General features: G+C 42.1%; 1 protein-coding gene across 12 annotated transcripts in view; it reads right to left on the reverse strand.

Moving 5' to 3' along the window:
* SH3PXD2A (SH3 and PX domains 2A) overlaps nucleotides 1–17,338 on the reverse strand; it is a 229,776-nt gene that overhangs the window by 28,631 nt on the left and 183,807 nt on the right. For 9 of the 12 annotated variants that reach the window (XR_011904232.1, XM_072340995.1, XM_072340992.1 and 6 more), the window contains 2 exons: nucleotides 4,653–4,766; nucleotides 1,110–1,193 (listed from right to left, as the gene is read on the reverse strand). Coding sequence is in view for 11 of the 12 variants with exons in the window: in XM_072340995.1 (XP_072197096.1) it covers nucleotides 1,110–1,193; nucleotides 4,653–4,766 (198 nt within the window). In the remaining variant the exon portion in view is untranslated. The remainder of the gene's footprint in view (nucleotides 1–1,109; nucleotides 1,194–4,652; nucleotides 4,767–17,338) is intronic. The other 3 variants (XM_072340994.1, XM_072341001.1, XM_072340998.1) reach the window with 1 other exon arrangement.

Below are 17,338 nucleotides of genomic sequence, written 5' to 3' on the forward strand. Positions count from 1 at the left end.
GAGGGCAGGGCTGGAAAAGATGTATGCACAGATGATGAGTAGAAGAGGGAAAAGAAGGGAATGCAACTTTGATCCTTGAGTATCACCAGCACTTTGCACTACAGGTCTGGCCCTGCAGCCTCTACATTTTTACAGTTTTGCTTCTGATATAGTATGAATAGGAACGAAAAAATATATATACATATGTATGTATATACTGGTAAACAAAGTGCTTAGAAAACTGATTCCCCAAAGTTCTCCTAGTTCCTGTCAGGAATCATCTGGCAGAGTTTGATGATATGAAAAAACGAGTATCTCACACAGATACACACACACAGTAGTACAAGCGGTGGGTTCCCTCTCCCCCCTTCCTTTATAAGGTACAGTGAATACCTGGATGATCCTGCAAGGAAGTGGGGAACAGAACAGAGAGCGGTACTTTTACTCCAAAAAACATGAGTTGCATGCTCTGAAGAAGTGCTTGGTTTGGAAGATTCCTTAGCAGATTCCAAATGCAACTTCAAAACATGAAGTGAGGTCAATTTTTCCCCTGCCATGCTCCCACCAGACCAAAGCTAAAAAGATGCTGCTAGTAGTGGCATTTTGAAGTACTAGGACTGACATCCAGAAGCTCCCAGAACTTCCCTAGAAGTCTTTCTTCAGTACTAAGCCCTGTTTACAGGGGAGAGAGAAGAAAACTAGAATGGTTCTCATCTTATTACAGCAAGCACTTTTCCAGCACACATCTCTGATATCTTTGATCATCTCTGATCTCTCTGTAACTCTTCTTTTTTGGCTCTTGATAGCCCTTGTACTTGCATAGGTAGGAAAGACTGAGTACAGATGTGCCCAAAGTTAAAACGCAACAGATGTGAACTTTGCCAGTCTGCACAAGCAGTCATGCTACATAATTACACATAACTGTTTGCCTCCAGTTTTTGGGGTGCCTAATGTTGGCTCCAAGACACCCTCAATCTGTCATATATGACATACACATCAGAACTCTGAAGCTTCAGCCTTCCTCTAGAAGAGTACTGAGGAGAGAGACCCCAGGGAGCACTCAGGTGCATAAAAGTGCACAAAGTTTTTGGTGCCCCTAGGGCTGATGCCATACAAAGCTAATCATTCACCTCGACTCTGCTGCCTGTTGACTATCCCGCCCAGCGTCCATCGCCGGTCCAGGCGCCTCAGGTGAGCCTTGCGTCGCTTAGAAACTAGTTTGGAACATGGATGGAAACATAAAAGGGAAAAAAAAATAATGGTGGGAGGGTGAGAAATAAAAACAAAACATGGCATTTACAAGCACCAGTCTTGTTAAAGGAACAGGTTAGGTGGGAGGCAGAATCTTCTGTTTAGTTGATACAGTACAGTGAAACAAGTTAGACTCTTGAGCCTGAGAAATGTAAATCGCCTAGAACTGTCAAAAATTGCTACTGTTGCTATTGGCTTTAAGAAAAATACGAAAAAACACACATATACCCCAAAGCAAGCTGCACAACAAAGGAAAACTTGCCTGTGGTGACTGCAGTGGCAGTTTAGATCATTATCATTGCTTTTGCATCTCCTAGTCAAGGGTCTTTGAAGAATTTAGTCCATTCCACATAACAGTCAAAACCAACTGAGCTTCAATCCTCTTTTAAGCAAATTATCATGTTTTTTAAAAAAATCCAAGTAGAAAAACAAAGAATATGATTTCTTATATGTGAGCAGATTTTTTAACAGCATTCAGGAGACTGACATCTCCTTGACTGCAACGTAGGATGCATAAGTACTGCCACAGATAACATTCATGATTCAAACCTTGACTTCTAACATACTGATTAAAAATATAAGGAAATAACCACTTATTTTGATAACTAACCCATTTTTGAGCAGGCTCAAGAAGCTAACAAGCTAGAACGGTGAAGTAGTTCCACACTCAAACAATAATTTACGCTTAAACTATAAGCAAAGATGAAAGATTTATGGAAATGACATTGTGAGAGCAGCTGTGCACAGAGGACACCACTTGTTTTCCAGATTGCATACATGGAACTGAACTTCAGCTCCTTCGTCTACTTGTAAAGATGTGAACACAGAACATTCAGATTGGCACAGAACCAGACACTTTCCTTTTTCCATGCTTCCAATGAAAGACCTTCCTTTCTATTGGAAGCATGCTTGGTGCTATCAGATTAACGCAAAAGCTGTTCATAAACTAATTCCTTTATGTTGACTATAAAGTCATTTTGGGAATATACTCTCAGGCTTGTGAGAGCAGGCCCCATGGGATTCCAGATATGCACTCCATAGGCAACCAGGAACAGTGCCCCCCATCATCCCATAGTTAGCCACTAGAAGCATTATTTATCAAAAAGCATCTAATTAAGGGGACTACTTCAGGATGCTTACTTTAACAGCTTCTGTGGCTGCAAATGTTTCTCTGTATTGCTTTCCAAATGTTTTTCAAACCCTGTAAGCAGCTGTTGCTCTAAACACAGGCCTAAGTAGCAGCTGACTGCCCTCATCCTAAAGAAAAATGTTGCGCAGGCTCAAATAAGGAAACTCTTTTGTCATATGCACTCTGCACACATAGACTGGGGCATTTAACGCAACTCGATCAGTTTGATTAGAACCCCTTCACCTGCTTACTGAGGGTTGGCCAGTTGTCTGTGAAAGTATTTACATGCTCCTAGAACCATAGAATCGCTCAGGTTGGAAAAGACCTTAAAGGTCATTGAGTCCAACCGTGACCTAACCATACGACCATAACTCTAACTACCCTCTGCTAAATCATATCCCTGAGCACCACATCCAAATGGTTTTTAATCACATTCAGGGATGGTGACTCAACCACCTCCCTGGGGAGCCTATCCCAGTGCTTAACAACCCTTTCTGTAAGCAAGTTTTTCCTGATATCCAACCTAAACTTACCATGGCACAACTTGAGGCCATTTCCCCTCATCCTTCAAGAGTTGGTCTTCCCTTATCATAGAATCATATGATAAGGAAAGACCAACTCTTGAAGAAAGCCTTTCCTTTCTACTAAGAAATATTAGGAGGACATTTCATTATGTGGCAAGGAAAATAACTCAAGTAAAGAAAAAAAAAAACAATGGAGGAAAAAAGAACAAAAGAAGCCTCAGCTTGTGGTTAATAACATAGAACAAAGTTACTGAAAAGCAAAGAAAAGCTGGGCACATCAAAGCAGCTGTGGAGGCAATGCAATTAGATTTGTCACTGGGATGGAACTGAACATGGGAAGAATGGTCTCAGGTTTCAGTGTATCTGGATTTGCAGTAAGACAGGGAATGTGACTGCTGACCATAGCAGAGGAGAGCAATGTAGCAGATTAAAGAGGGCCGAGAAGAAGATAAGAAACGTTTGATGGAATTTCCATTACCAAGACTGACTGCCATGCAGCAACAACCCTGTGCAGAGTACACTCCAGAGGGCAACATGAAAGGAAGAGATCTTAAAATGAAAGCAGTTAAAGCAATAAGGCTGTCAAGCATGCGCCATATTTAAGAGTCAGGAAAAGGGAGGCAGCTATAGATCAACAGACAAGACATTCTTCAACTCTTTGAGAAAACAGCAGTAAGTTGGTCATTCTTTACCACCAGAAACCCCACTAACTGCTTTTGCATTTGCTAAGACATTACAACATAGCAGATTGGTTCCCTGTCTACCAGTAAATCTCTAAATCTTAAGTGACCCAGGATACGGGTAGCTTTGAGCAGGGAAAGAAGAGTTAGAGCCCAAGATTTCAATAAACTACAGATATCATTCTTGATGTCCAGCATAAAATAATGTTTTGGCTGTTATCTTAATGGGCAGTGTCATCCCAACACATCTCGAAACCTATTTGTATGACAGAAAGGTCTGTTCATTTTCCAAATACATTGTAGAATAAATGCATGTCAAAAACACCTACAAATTTAGCTAGCGATTCATTAGAATGAGCAAATAATAAAAGTGTCCTTTGTACACAGTTACTACATGAAAAGTCCATTAAGATGTGGTTAGTCTTTCATAATGGAAAAGGGGAACATGTAAGGCTGTACTAGTCCATTTCTGGAACCTGAATAAGCATCTTTAGCCAAAATCCAGTGCTGCTGAACACATACACTTGACAAATGATGTATCACATTTAGCAGAATAAGACCTCCGCACACTCACAGACCACAGTAAGAAGCAGTTTGAAGGATTAATTTAAAAAGTGTAATGATAAGCCACCATTGAAGTTGAGCCTCTTTCTAATTGCCTGTGGCTTCAAAAAGCAGCATCTTCCCATTAACAGCTCTCACTTGTATAACTTCTGCAGATAAGCCATGCCAGTTCAGCATGGCTCCTTCAGCAGCCAACACAGCCCAAGATCTCTACTAGAACACACTCCTTGGACTTGCACAAAAGTTGTTTTCATACTGTTTAAGAGTGTTTAAAAGAGCATCATTTCAGCTTTAGAACTTTTTTGTTACAGTGACAGTCCAAGTCACAAAGGGATTACAGGCAGGTATTTTTCCCCAGTTTCTTCTGCAACAATTTATGTACCAGTATGAAACATCAGGAGAGTACTGCAGTAGATTAGCAGCCACAAAGGGCGATAAGAGTTTTCAAAGTTGTTTTCTACAGGTGGAAAAGCATGAAGTAAAGCAAGTACCAGTTTCCCCTTAACAACAAAAAGCTTTCCATACCTTCCCCAGTTTTGGATGTGTTGATGTCAGAGTCATCTCTGGTTCCATTTTGGGATTCCAAGTATGTAGCAGGGACCCAGCCCTGCTCCTCTGCAGTGCTCACGAACCACCATCCTACAAAAAGAAGCAAAAAAGTTGCTCAGTAAGAGCAAGAATAATGAAAGATGCTACTAAGAAGCAGGTATAGAGTCAGAACATTTACAGTAGGTTTAAATCACTCTGCAGCCTCCCACAAAGAGGCTGTTTCTATCAGACACTCTCACGGTGTCAGATGAGAGCACAAGCAGGTCACAAACATAAAGAAATAAGTTGTGAAGGAACAGTTTCTTTTAAGAATTCTGAAATCAATCCATGACAACTCTGATTTTAGTTACTCAGTTCAGTCTCTCAAAGTTTTTGCAGAGCATACATCTACAGAATTGAAACACTTCCTCATCACAGGGAAAACGAAGGAGGTAGCACAAATCCTGATATGGTGCATCATCAAAATAAAAATAGAAGCTAGAAAGTAACAGAAGGGCACAAATTTCAGACTAGGATATACATGCTTCTAGCACACTTGTCACTGTGGCTGTTATTCAACAATCATGACCAGATTTCAAGACCCCAGGAAGTACTGCACAGAATAGAAATAAGAGGAGAAAAACACAACTGAAACACAACTTCAGGCTGTAAGCACAAGCTATTTGCCTTCCCATCTGAACCTCCGTGTTTCCATCACTGCTTACAAAAACATTAATGGCAACGAACTCTACTGAGACAGCCTTTAGATCTCAGCTATGGATGGTTCACCTACAGTCTTACTCATCCAACTTTCAGTTAAGTGCATCCCTGTTGTAACTATCCTTGCCTCTTTTCTTCCTTGGCTACGTTAAGTTATAAACCCTTGTGATAAGTTCAATGTAGAGCTGCTCACCCAACAAAGCATGGCTCTCAGTTCCAAGTAGAACCACATTCTGCTCCTGTCAGGTAAGGACAGGGTTAAGGTTCAGGACAATAAAAAGTGAAGAAAGCAATGGAAGTGTTTTACCCTCTTTAATATTTCCCCAGAAATGCAAGCTGATTTGTCAGAATAGCATCATCAACACCAAGAAATTTCACAGGAGCCTGAACCTGCCTGTGATGAGCTAAGACAGAGATGAACTGAACTGGTTTGTAAATAGATGGGGCACAAACTTAATGAATTTCTGACAAATCACAGACTCACGTGGTGGCCATGCAGCCCTTCTGCAAATCTTCTCCTCCCACATTTGTATCAAAATTTGTTAGGGAAGATTCTACTGGAAGACAGGAGTTAGAATTCCTCATTCTCATTCCTGGAGCCTGCTGCAGCGAAACGTGCCCCAAGGAACAAACCCTCTCACTTGCCACAGCACAGCTGCTAGGTTGCTCTATTTATTTACCCTCCAAGCTCAGACACCGCTTTCCATTTTCTGGCCCAGCAGAGGGTTGGAAACTTTGCTTCACAAAGCTCATGGTTGGAAAGTTTAAATTTAGTTATTCCTCCTCAGCAGGAGGTGGAGTCTCCTGCCATGAAGGCCACAGGCAGCAAACACTTGGAATCTGCCAGACACTTTCAAAAATGCATCTTCATGGTTGTTCCTCATTTTACCAGTAACGTATCAACATGGATAGCAAATACTGTTTAGCACATGCTGGCAACTAAGCACAAAAAGAAGAAAAGTCCAAATGGACACTCACAAGAAAAATGTGGAGTTTTAGAGTGGCCAAGCAGGCATTATTAAAGTAGCTCATACTTTACAAGGTAAGAAATCTGAATAACGATGGCACATCTAAGCCATTCCCTTTACTGTAAGGAAATAACCAGCGTAGGGCAAGAACTAAGAGGCTCCTAGAAGAAAGTGGCTGAAGGGCAGGTGAGTGTCACAATGCAGCTTGTGCATGACACCCACAACTTGCATAAAGCAAAGCTGCCCAGCTGCTAATGCCGTAGCTTGCTCTGCATCAAAAATATGATGGCAGCTGCCATTTGGCCCCACCAGCACCACCTACTTATTTACTTGGTAAATTTACAGAGTTCCTGGTCTACAGGCAACTTAACCAGACTGGCCTTTGTTTGCAGAAAGTCAGGACTAAAATAAGCCTACTACTGCTCATCTCTCCCCTGCCATCTTTCCAAAACCATCACAGTATTGCAGAAACGCTGTTAGAAAATTTACTTTTGAAACAGAACAAAACATTGCATTTATTTTGAGTTTTCTCTCTGTGCTGGAGTTTAGCTCAACTTCACAATTCATTATTAAAACCATTCTACAGCAACATCTGCATGGAATTATGTAAAGTTATCTGTGTGCGCTGCCAAGCCAGTCTGAGGTTCGCTCTTGCACTCACACCATCTGTAAAAATTAGGCAGTGACTTGTAGCTCAAGTTAACCCTTACAGATGCCTCTGACTTTCAGACATCAAAATGCAGCTCTAAAGCTGATGTGGCATGGATGTCTAGATGAAGATCATTACCCAGCCCTCAGCCCTGGTAAGGATTCAAAGGGAGTATCAGTCCCAGAGGAGGCACATAGAGGACTGTAGCCAGGGCACCAAACTCAGTTCAAGCTTTTTTGCATTACTCAAAATTGTGCCTTAATATGAATCCACAAATATGAATTTTTAAGGTAAGCATGCATCATTCTCCCCACATGAGTTGACTGATTGGTTGGCATATGTCAGCATCCTTCGCTGCAATAGCCAAGATATCTCAACATTCATAGGGTCCACCTAGTTTCTGATGATTCAGATTTTGGTATGGATCTACATCAGCTATTAAGAGATGAAAGGTTCCACTTGCCCTACACACTTTTAACGATGACTGTGAAACATAGTGACATTCAAGAATAAGTGATCCCCCATAAAAGACTCTAAAGATCATAAACCTGCTTTTAATTATACTGCTAGTCCTCTCTCCAAAAGCCTTAAAAAACGTAGAGTTAAGGAAGCAAGGGTCATCACCAACCAGCCCTAAGGGAAACCACTAGAAAACAGTTAAAGGACCATATTTTGTGAAAGTTTTGCTTATGTTGACCCTCATCCATCTTTGCTTCCATATTGTCTGTTTCTCCACACAGACAGGAAAATTCAGGGCTTGAACAAAAGTAGCTTGTGAGATGCCACAAAAATCTTTATAAAAAGGATAGTGTGCTCTTGCTGAATGCTGGTCTCTAGTTCTCCCCTTGACCATTAAGTTCTCTGTAGATTTTTACTGTCAACTTTTAGGTTAACCAAAGTAAACAAGGGTAGCAATGCAGTAAAAAGGGAATAGGAATCTCTCCTGCATGAGTGGACAACACATTCTTCTAAACAAACACTTAAGTAACACTCCACCTCTCAAGAGCCTTGGAAAAACCACACTCAAGCAGCAGTCTGGCACATCTGACATGCGCTCTTTGTGCTTCAGAGAGCTGCTACCTTTTAAGTCCTTTTGCCTTAGATCAAGAAATCTCAAAAGACAGTTCCAACAACTTGAGTTGTCCTGCAAAGCAGTACTAGATGCTATCGGGTCTCTTCAAATATGGCACACAGACGTTTTCACACCAACAGCTTACTATTTTCATTCAGAGTTGCTATCTGCTTCTTTAAAGAACAGCTCAGGTGTGAGTATTACTGTACAGATGCAGGCACTTGCTTCTTCCTCCCCTCTAGAGCTCTTACTTCCCACACAGTGCATGTATATTTGATACACATAGAGAAGCCAGCTATAATTGCTTTGGACAGACCTCCAAAGAACACACAGAAGAAAGACATCAGAAGTAGCATTTTGCATGAGGGATTTTCTGCAGTAAGCATATTCTCACACCCACTTCCTACAATTTCACTGCACTGTCCATATACTGTTAGATATTACCACTGTACATGCTGGCTCTTCTCTCTGCACAGGCCTGCTTATTCCCACACATTTGGCAAAAGTACCTGGTTGACAGCACTGAAATCACATGAAATAAGGCCAGTGCCTGATTTCAGAGCATTTTACATGCTAGCGATTCACAAAGAAGCACCTTTCTGTTATATATGGGCATACACACAAGAGGTCTTCCTCACGTGGTCCTTACTGTGGTTTAGGGTATAGAGGTCCATATGTGAGTCACTGCACAGCAGACTGAGGCTGTCATCTCTGGGTGAATTATTAAAGACAGTGAAATATTAAAGGCAGCTTTCATCTTCAAACACAGGGTTTTTCTCAGCCTGCATGCACCACAGATTTCACTGCAGCCACCATTCAGCCATAAGCAAGGCTTACCTCCCTATAAAGATGGAACCAGGGCTCAAACAAAGGATGTGCTAAAGGAAGAAAGATGTACTTGTGCCAGACATCCCACTGGAACATAATGAAGATTCACAGCACAGATCCACAGCCTTTTATGTGCCATACCAAAGCAGACTGAGCCACATGTTAGGATTTCAGCTCAACTGTGTGTCACAATCCTCCCAACCGACTCAAGTCCTAGAGCTACATCCCAGCAGCACAGAATCTATGCATTCCCAGGGGCAAACCCACTTCCAAATGGAAGCCTCATTTTGCAAAGTGTTGCAACCCTAGATGTCTGCAAAAGCATACAAGTTGAGCGTACAAGGGTTCCAGTCTTGCTTGTAACTACTGTAGTTGACCTCCGGGTACAACTTCAGAAGTAAACAAAAACCCAAACCTACTATAGCCTGTATTACTACTCCTCTCTAAGAGGTTTTCAAATTTGCTGAGGAAATATCCCAAGAACCTCACATTGCTATGGCTGGGCAGCTGAGCTGCTAGATTTCTCACGTGAGAAAAAAGAGAAAGGTATCTTGCCTGCAGTTCCTCTTCAGGTAGTCCAGCATGGGAGAAAACCTGTCAGCTGCCAGGGGAATTGCAATTTCTATATGAGCCATGAAACCGTTTTTCTACCAGACCACTAAAAGCTCAATGAAGAACTACAAATATAGAAACTCTAGTACTACTGCTTCATTGTTATTTTGTTTGGTTGGTTTTTTTTGAAGGAATGTGAGCATTTTCCCTCTCTTCTCAAAGAAAATACTCGAGCTCATACTTAGGGCTAAGAAGCAACACAGGGAATTGAATTCCTTGCACTGCTTTAGTTATTACTGAATTCAGAGAAATCAGAAATGAATCCCAAAGTTTGTGTGGTGTTATAAGTGAAAGAGTCAGTTTTTTTCATTGCAGTAACTACCTGTTAAAGTAACTAGTTGCTTCCAGTTCATGTGGTTACAGACTTGCTATCCCCATCCTTCCAGTTAGTCATCCTCCTCCACCCATGCTACCAATCACATGAGGTTGGCAGATGGAAGATCTTCAGCTGTGCCTTTAGTACCTCTTCCCCCTTGCTGCTATACTCAGTTCCTTTGGTTGCAGAGCTAGCTGGCACAGAGGATACACTGCACGTGAATAAAATATCTTAATTATTGCTGCCACACAAGTTTTTCCTGGACCAAGAGTAGCTGAGCTGACTAGGTGTGTACATAAGTGCTCAGTTGAGAGCCCCCAAGTGAATCTCAGATTCTGGCTTAAACATCTAGCTTGCCTGGATTGCTTTCACATCGCATTATATTCACAAACATATGTAGAAATTCACACCCTGACCTCTGCATTCAAACAAGTATCATTCTAGTCTTCTATTGGGACTGGAACTGCATTTTCTTGTACTTCTGGAATAAGCAGAAATGTTTAGAACATGGGAAAAAATCATGGGAAAAGCAAAAACTGGATAATATACAAATCAACTCTAATACTTTATGGGTTACATCACTAGTAGAGACGATGGATATTCAGAATATTAGACAACAAGGAAATACCACATTACTGTATTTGTTCAATTCTTATATGCTATAGCGTAAGGCTTATATGGTAAGTCTTCCAGAGGTACACTTTCAGAAAAATACTCATTTACTTATCTCTTATTATAATAGTGAATTTATGGACATACACGTAAGTGTAAAATGCACAGTTTATCTTTGTATTCTGATAATGTTAAACTCCCCATGTGCTGGATCTGCAGCTATTTGTGATGGCTCAAGAGATACCTAAGGGCTTCCCCTCCCTGTTTTCTTTTTTTTGTTTGTTTTAAGGAAAAAAAAAAAAGACCTCAAGCTCATGTATTGACACAGCTGGAATGAAGGAATCTGCCAAACACGTTCTCAAAAATTGGCACGTACATCCACGAGGCCATTGTATAATCCAGTACAAATTACACCACTCGTATCCTTAAAGCAAGGAAACAAATGCACTACTACATTAACAGCTATGTGAAAGCCTTGGAAATAGCCTACAAATCGCAGGCAAAGTCCCCCCAAGCTCTATGTGACCAGCTTTCCCCAAATTATCAGGTACCCTGGGCTCCCAAGAGAGAAGCCGAAGAAAGCACCACTGGCTTTGCCCAAACGCTGGCCAGCACCACAGGCTACTGAGGCTGAAGGAGAATGGAGCAATGAAAAAGCCAGAAGGTTGCAAGCTGCAAAAAGAAAAAGCTATTTTGAGTTTCAAGTATACTAATGCCTTCTGAAAATGAATTTCTCTCTCAACCTTTCTCTTCCTGCTTTTCTTATTTTCACAAACACATGATGGTGAAACTGTCTACAGTGTATTCCATATAAGCCAAGCAGTTTGTGGTTCACAGCCTCGGTTCAATACAGAAACAAAAGGAACTAAGAGAGGAGCGCTTTACTCAGCAGAACTATCTATCATGACAAGGAACAAAGCTATCTTTTGGTGGGCATACTGTACTGCATAGGCAGCCTGGCTGCAGCTGTCAGCCTGTGAATGCCAAGCACTGCTAAATAACTGAGCAAAACAAGATCCACTATAGCCAAATAGCTTACAGAAGGCTACTGACTTTCACTGGTATGCTGGCCATCCTGATCTTGTTATGTGACCTGCAGAATCAACCCAGGTATTCCAGAAAATAGTTATTGCAGATTTTCCCTTTTTCATCTAATTAGCTTGGAAACAGGATTTCCTGCCTGGCTCTCAAGTCTGATTACAATACAGATCAGTTTTTTCTTTCTTTTCCTCAGTCTTCTTTCCCTTGTAAAGTGAGAGATCTACACGTACTCCTCAGCAAAGAGATCTTTGATTGTAGTGATCATAAGGTAAGATTGCTGAAGAGCACACTGACTTAATAGCCAGTACAAAAAGCTGTGTGGGGTCTGTACAGGCATCATGCGGTACCTGTACAGTGCCTTCCTCTCTTATTACATAAGCTCTCAGAAGTTGACCAGTGAGGATGCCAACTGCAGCCCATCTCTTTCAGTACAGATTCTCTGATCATTCAGGTCATTCATGGGCCACTTTCCTTGCTGTGTCCTTGATTATAGCCCACAGACTTTCATCTCTACTTCCAATAGGGCTTCTGTTCTTTATCATTTTACTGATTTTAATGTTAGGAAGATCCAGCCCAAGTAGGGAGACCAAACAATAAGTCTTCCCTTGCCCTACTCAAGGCCTGTTCAGCCATCTCCTCTCCAGCAGCAGATCATTTCAACATTTACATCTACTTAACAGATCTGAGCGAGGGTTCAGTGAATCATGGACTCCATGTCTGTAGCCATCAGCAACTTAAAGAATTCCCAGCTCCAAGTGGGTTTGTTGAGGTGTGGATAGAGAAAGATTGTGGATAAAGAAAGACTGAGGCAAACAGTGCAGAACATGCAGATCCAGATTGTCACTCCATGGTAGGAAAAGAGCAGCCCACTGCCTTCAGAAAGGCTATGCCTGCAGCAAATTTCCCAGAGCTAAGGGTTACAGTGAAAGCATGCAAACAGATGACTTTCCACCTCATAGGAGCATCTCAGCCCCAGGAACCAATGGAAACTCTCTCATTACCAGTTGTGGGGGTGTGTTTTCCGTGGTCAGCCAACAGGGTGCAATAGTCAAACTCACATGTAATTTCCTTTACCTTCACAGGACTTAATCTTAAAGCAAACATATTTTGTGTCCAAGCTTTCTCTAGGAAAACATGAATAAGCTTTCAAATGGGCCTCACAGTAATCCTGTCCAAAGATTACAAATTACTTCCTAGTGGTTTAAAAAGTTACAGACCCCCAGACCCAGCAGATAGGAGCCAGCCTTTACAGGCAGCAGAGAATAGCCAGTATTCACATCCCACACAGACTGACAAGCTGTTTTCCTTTTAATTTCTTTCTCTGAAGTCTTCAGAGAATGCAATGTCATTTGCTTACTGGGAAATCCTCAAAGCCACACCAATTCAGGAAAAAGAGACTGTGGACAAGGAGTGATCCTAGCAGAGTACAAAACAGCACTCCAGGTGCTAGGGTCACATAGCAATCCCATATTTCAGTCTAAAATACAGCAGCTACCTCGAGACAGACTTCAGTAACCTCAGGGCAGAATCCAGAAGCATTGGACAAGAGCTTGAAGCAAGGAACAAAGACCATACTATATCCAGAAGAAGTCAGGAGATAAAGCAGGCAGTGATATTGGCTCAGTCTGAAGCACAGCTGAGCTACCTAGCTAAAGACACTGCCTTTTACAAACAGCTCTGTGGAATCCTTCAGAGCCATAAAGCTCCTCCTGCTAAAGGAAGGGAGACACTCGGGTCTCCTGGTGCCCAGCTGAGTGAGCAGAGCAGCACCACACAGCACTCAGCCACCTCAGAAATGGCCATTTCCATATCCCAGCTGTTCCTTGAAGCTCTGCTTTCCAAATACTGCTTCTGTCCAGCTCTATTTATTAGATCTGGCAAGACCGTAGCCCAGATGGTACATTATCACAAATACTGATGTAAGCAGCTGAATGCTCCGCTCGGACACCATTTCATCGCTTTTCTCCTGAGCTCCGTTCAAGCCATGTTTCTGCAGTGAACCTGGGAGCCGAGCCTCAAAGAGCTGCCTGCACAGGGCAGCAGGAAATGACAGCTTCGGAAATGAGCACCAGAGTGATGAACAGCAGGCTACAGAGCTCTCTGAGCTAGCGGGCTGCCAATTAATGAGCTGCATTGCATTGGACAAGGACATACATGGTAAGTAGTATCACCCACACTCCCCAGAAGAGATTACAAACCCACTTCAGTATTTCCAGTTTTTTTCCAAACTTCTTGGAACTTGAGAGACTTACAGGCACATTACTATGTTTTGCTCAGCTGGACTGAACCATTTTGAGCTACTAGAGGAAAACTGAAAGGAAAAAAAATAGAGGGGGTGGAAAACAAGGAAAGATTTGCCTTTTACCTTCAACTGTGATATGAAGATCCATGCTATGGGATCAGCCTACACAGGTGGAAACTGAAGAGGACATTCACCTTTAGGAAGGGGAAACCTGAGCTTATCCATGCAGAATAGAAAACCAAACAGGAGTTAGTGGGGTTTCTGGTTCCATTAGCTCAAACAAAAAGGTGCATTGGCAGTGTAAGAAGAGAATGTGAATACACAGAAGTTGCTGAGACAGAAACTTCTGATGAGATGCTCATCTTCTGTCTCTACAGAAAAGCACTCCTATGCCACAGAAAATATTTGGCAAGGAGTCTGGCTTAGCCACCAGGTAGGAAGAATGCATGAGCATCTCCACAGGGTTTTTGCTATATGGAAGTACGAGTGCCATTTCCTTACAGCTGGCTTAGCTGTGTCACCTGGGACACTGACTATAAAGAGCGGTATTTAGCCTTTGCTGCTCTATACAGATCTGAGAAGCAGACTAGACCCAGAGAGAACTGCTTTGTTTCAAGACTAAAAGCACCTCATGAAGCCTTGCACTATGGAAGCAACAATTTCCCTATTATACAGGGAAAGGCTGGCTTGCCACTTGTATCAGTTGCCACTTGGCCTCCAGAAAGTCAGTCAAGTATGCAATAAGTCAGAATTCCAATATTTAAATATTCTCATACTCTGACCCTCCTACCTGTCTCTTCAAGCTTAATCAAACAAAACACATTTGCTGGAAGTAATAACTGAAGGAATCAGATACTAAGTAAGGGTGAGCTAGTCAAATTAATGAAGTGAGATACAGAAAAACTGTCAATCTCCATGCATTTCACAGAGCTGAAACAAGACAAATATACTGTTGTGAGGCTTATTCCTTTCCATTAAAAACAGATCAGCCGTGAAATAAGGGTAGGAGTAATGCTGTCCCTGGGTGAAAAGCAGAGATTTGCAGACCCCCTACTAGGAATACACATGCTTTACACAATACAGAACCACTTAAAATAAATAAGCAGCCCAGTAAGGCATTACCTAAACCTGTTAGATGGACGACAGAGGCACAGAGTTTATCTTTTCAACAGGCAGCCACTCAAGCTTACCCTATGAGTGCCTTCAATTTTAAGTCTTTCCCTCTCCTATGTCCAATGCTACCAAAAGAAGACACGTTAGACTGCCTGGACACCCTGCTGCCAGTGCATCACACTTTCTTTGCTTAGGCAACTACTTCTCTGGAATCACTCCAATGCCAACATCATAGAAAACTGAAATTCTGGCATGCTGCAGATCTCTGCTTTTCAGGATCTCACTTTCTGCAGATCTTGAGGTGTTTTTAACAGCTGGCTAGAAGGCAGGGGCACCATGGACACATCCAAATACTGACAGAGTACACCAAGCCCAAGTTTAGTTGCTTTGGGCATAAATCTGAGTGGCATCTGATGTATTCTGGGAAGCCTTTGAGAAGCAGTATCCCATTAGGACAAAGAAGATTGTCTTGCTACTGGAAGCTGGACCAGTTCTGGGGAGTTCTGTGCACAAGAATTGAGAACCAAACCAATTCATTTCAAGGGGGAAGATTTTCCCTCCCCAAAGTCTCACTTATTTCCCTTCCCCTCCCCCACCATCCAAATTTGAACAGTGTTCCCTTTGTCTAACACTTCTGTAGACAACCATTCTCTGGAGACAAGGCCTAAATGTCTAGCACAACAGGACCCTGATCTCAGCTGGGCCTTAGGCACTGCCATAAAAAACACAGATCACAGAGGCATGGCTCTGGCAATGTAAACCAGTCTGGATAGTAAATAAGTCTTTGGGTAGGTCTGTTAGTTACCATACTAATTATGATGTTGGAATGCCACAGTTTAACAAAAACTTACATACCCTAAAAATTTATGTCAAAACATCCCATTTAGTAACGATGTGAACATTTGGAGGGGTAAGCTAGAGTTCACAGCAATAAAATTGAAGTTAAGCAACAGGGCACCTCCAGCAAGAGCAACTGAGCTATTAGTACCCTTTAGGTTGACTAACAAATTGATTTGCTTCTGTTTGGATGCAACAAATGATATGTGACAGAAGGAAGGGATCTCAAGAGAGCCTTGTCACCTTACTGCGCTCCAAGAAGCATTTAGTCAACTCTGCTCACATTTGTTTCTTTAAGTCCTGGTCTGGAGAAGATAATTCTTATGTAATGGAGAAGATAATTCTTATTAAAATTCAGAGCTCTGTATAACATTTGGCATTTGCTGATGTGACTTAAAGATGTCACCATGGCTATGGCTTACTTCCAGGAGCTGTCTTTCCCTGTCTTTTCCACCAGGAGATGCAAATATACTTTCTTCCTTGCTCTCCATAGAAAATACAATAAACAACACCATTAACTAATCAAATTCACACTTTCTTACTAGTTTTGACTTTTTCCTGGGCAGCCTGTAACAGGCAAGTCAGGGAGCTGACTATCTTTAAGCAGAGGCAATCTCTCTGTTCCTGGCCTGTTTTCTCTTCTGCTTGCCAGCACTTACTGCCCATCACCACAAAGGAATGGAGCTACACATTTCATGCCATTTTCACCTCTATTTTTAGAGCTCTAACAAGGTTCACACTGTAGTTTATTTATGACAGTAGGATGTGTTTGATTTTGACCTGTATTATCCAAGCAGCTCTGCTCTCCTGTTCAGTAAAGGTATTTAGCAAGAAAGTAAAATGCCCCCAGACCACACGTCCTAGTTAGGAGCAGGCAGAGTCATAGCCTGAGTCACATTTTCACAGAAATAAAAAACCCCATCTGTGAAGAGGCTTCATTACCCCACTGAGGGCCATGCCTGCACCACAGAGCAGCTACGCCTCAAGCTTACCGCTGTTCTGGGCTGCCACTTCCAGCCTGCCTCACGTTTTCTTTCCAGTTACAACTCAGGCCCTTTGGATGAGTCCATGCTTATTTATTCACTGCTCAGCTTTCCAATTCCACAACAAAGCCATGGAAGCAAAACAGCTTCTCCAGATGAAGTCCTGGAAATTAGCTATAAAGATCTCAGTCCTACAGAGGAAGAGTCCTGCACATGCTTGCTCTCCAAACTCAATGAGGATTTTCAACAGGCACAAGTATTGTTAAACTGGCAACAGAAAAAGACAGGTAAAGGTTTCCAACTGGGGAAAAAAAAGGAGAAGCTAAAAAAAAAACAAACCAAAAATACAACAACACAAATAAAAACAAGCCATGCACCAATATTTCTAGTCCAAACGTTTATTGTTAAAGAAACCCCAAACATGGCTTACCTGCCTATGAAACACCTTAGGATAAGATCAGGTTTCAGGTTGGAGCTCAGGGGCTCTCTCATATGCTGCCTAAAACCACTACTGCAACCAGATGCGATAAGCAACATTTCATCTAAGCAAAGGTAGCAAGGAGCAATAGAAGAGAAAGGAGGAAGGGCACCCAACAGCCCTGCCTTCAGTCACTGCTGTCAAACCTTAGCATACGTGTCTCATAGTTACACAAGCTGCATCTGAGTCTTCAGACTATTCTATTCAGCTTT

The sequence above is a fragment of the Excalfactoria chinensis genome, chromosome 6 (assembly GCF_039878825.1).
Source record: "Excalfactoria chinensis isolate bCotChi1 chromosome 6, bCotChi1.hap2, whole genome shotgun sequence".
Classification (NCBI taxonomy): domain Eukaryota; kingdom Metazoa; phylum Chordata; class Aves; order Galliformes; family Phasianidae; genus Excalfactoria; species Excalfactoria chinensis.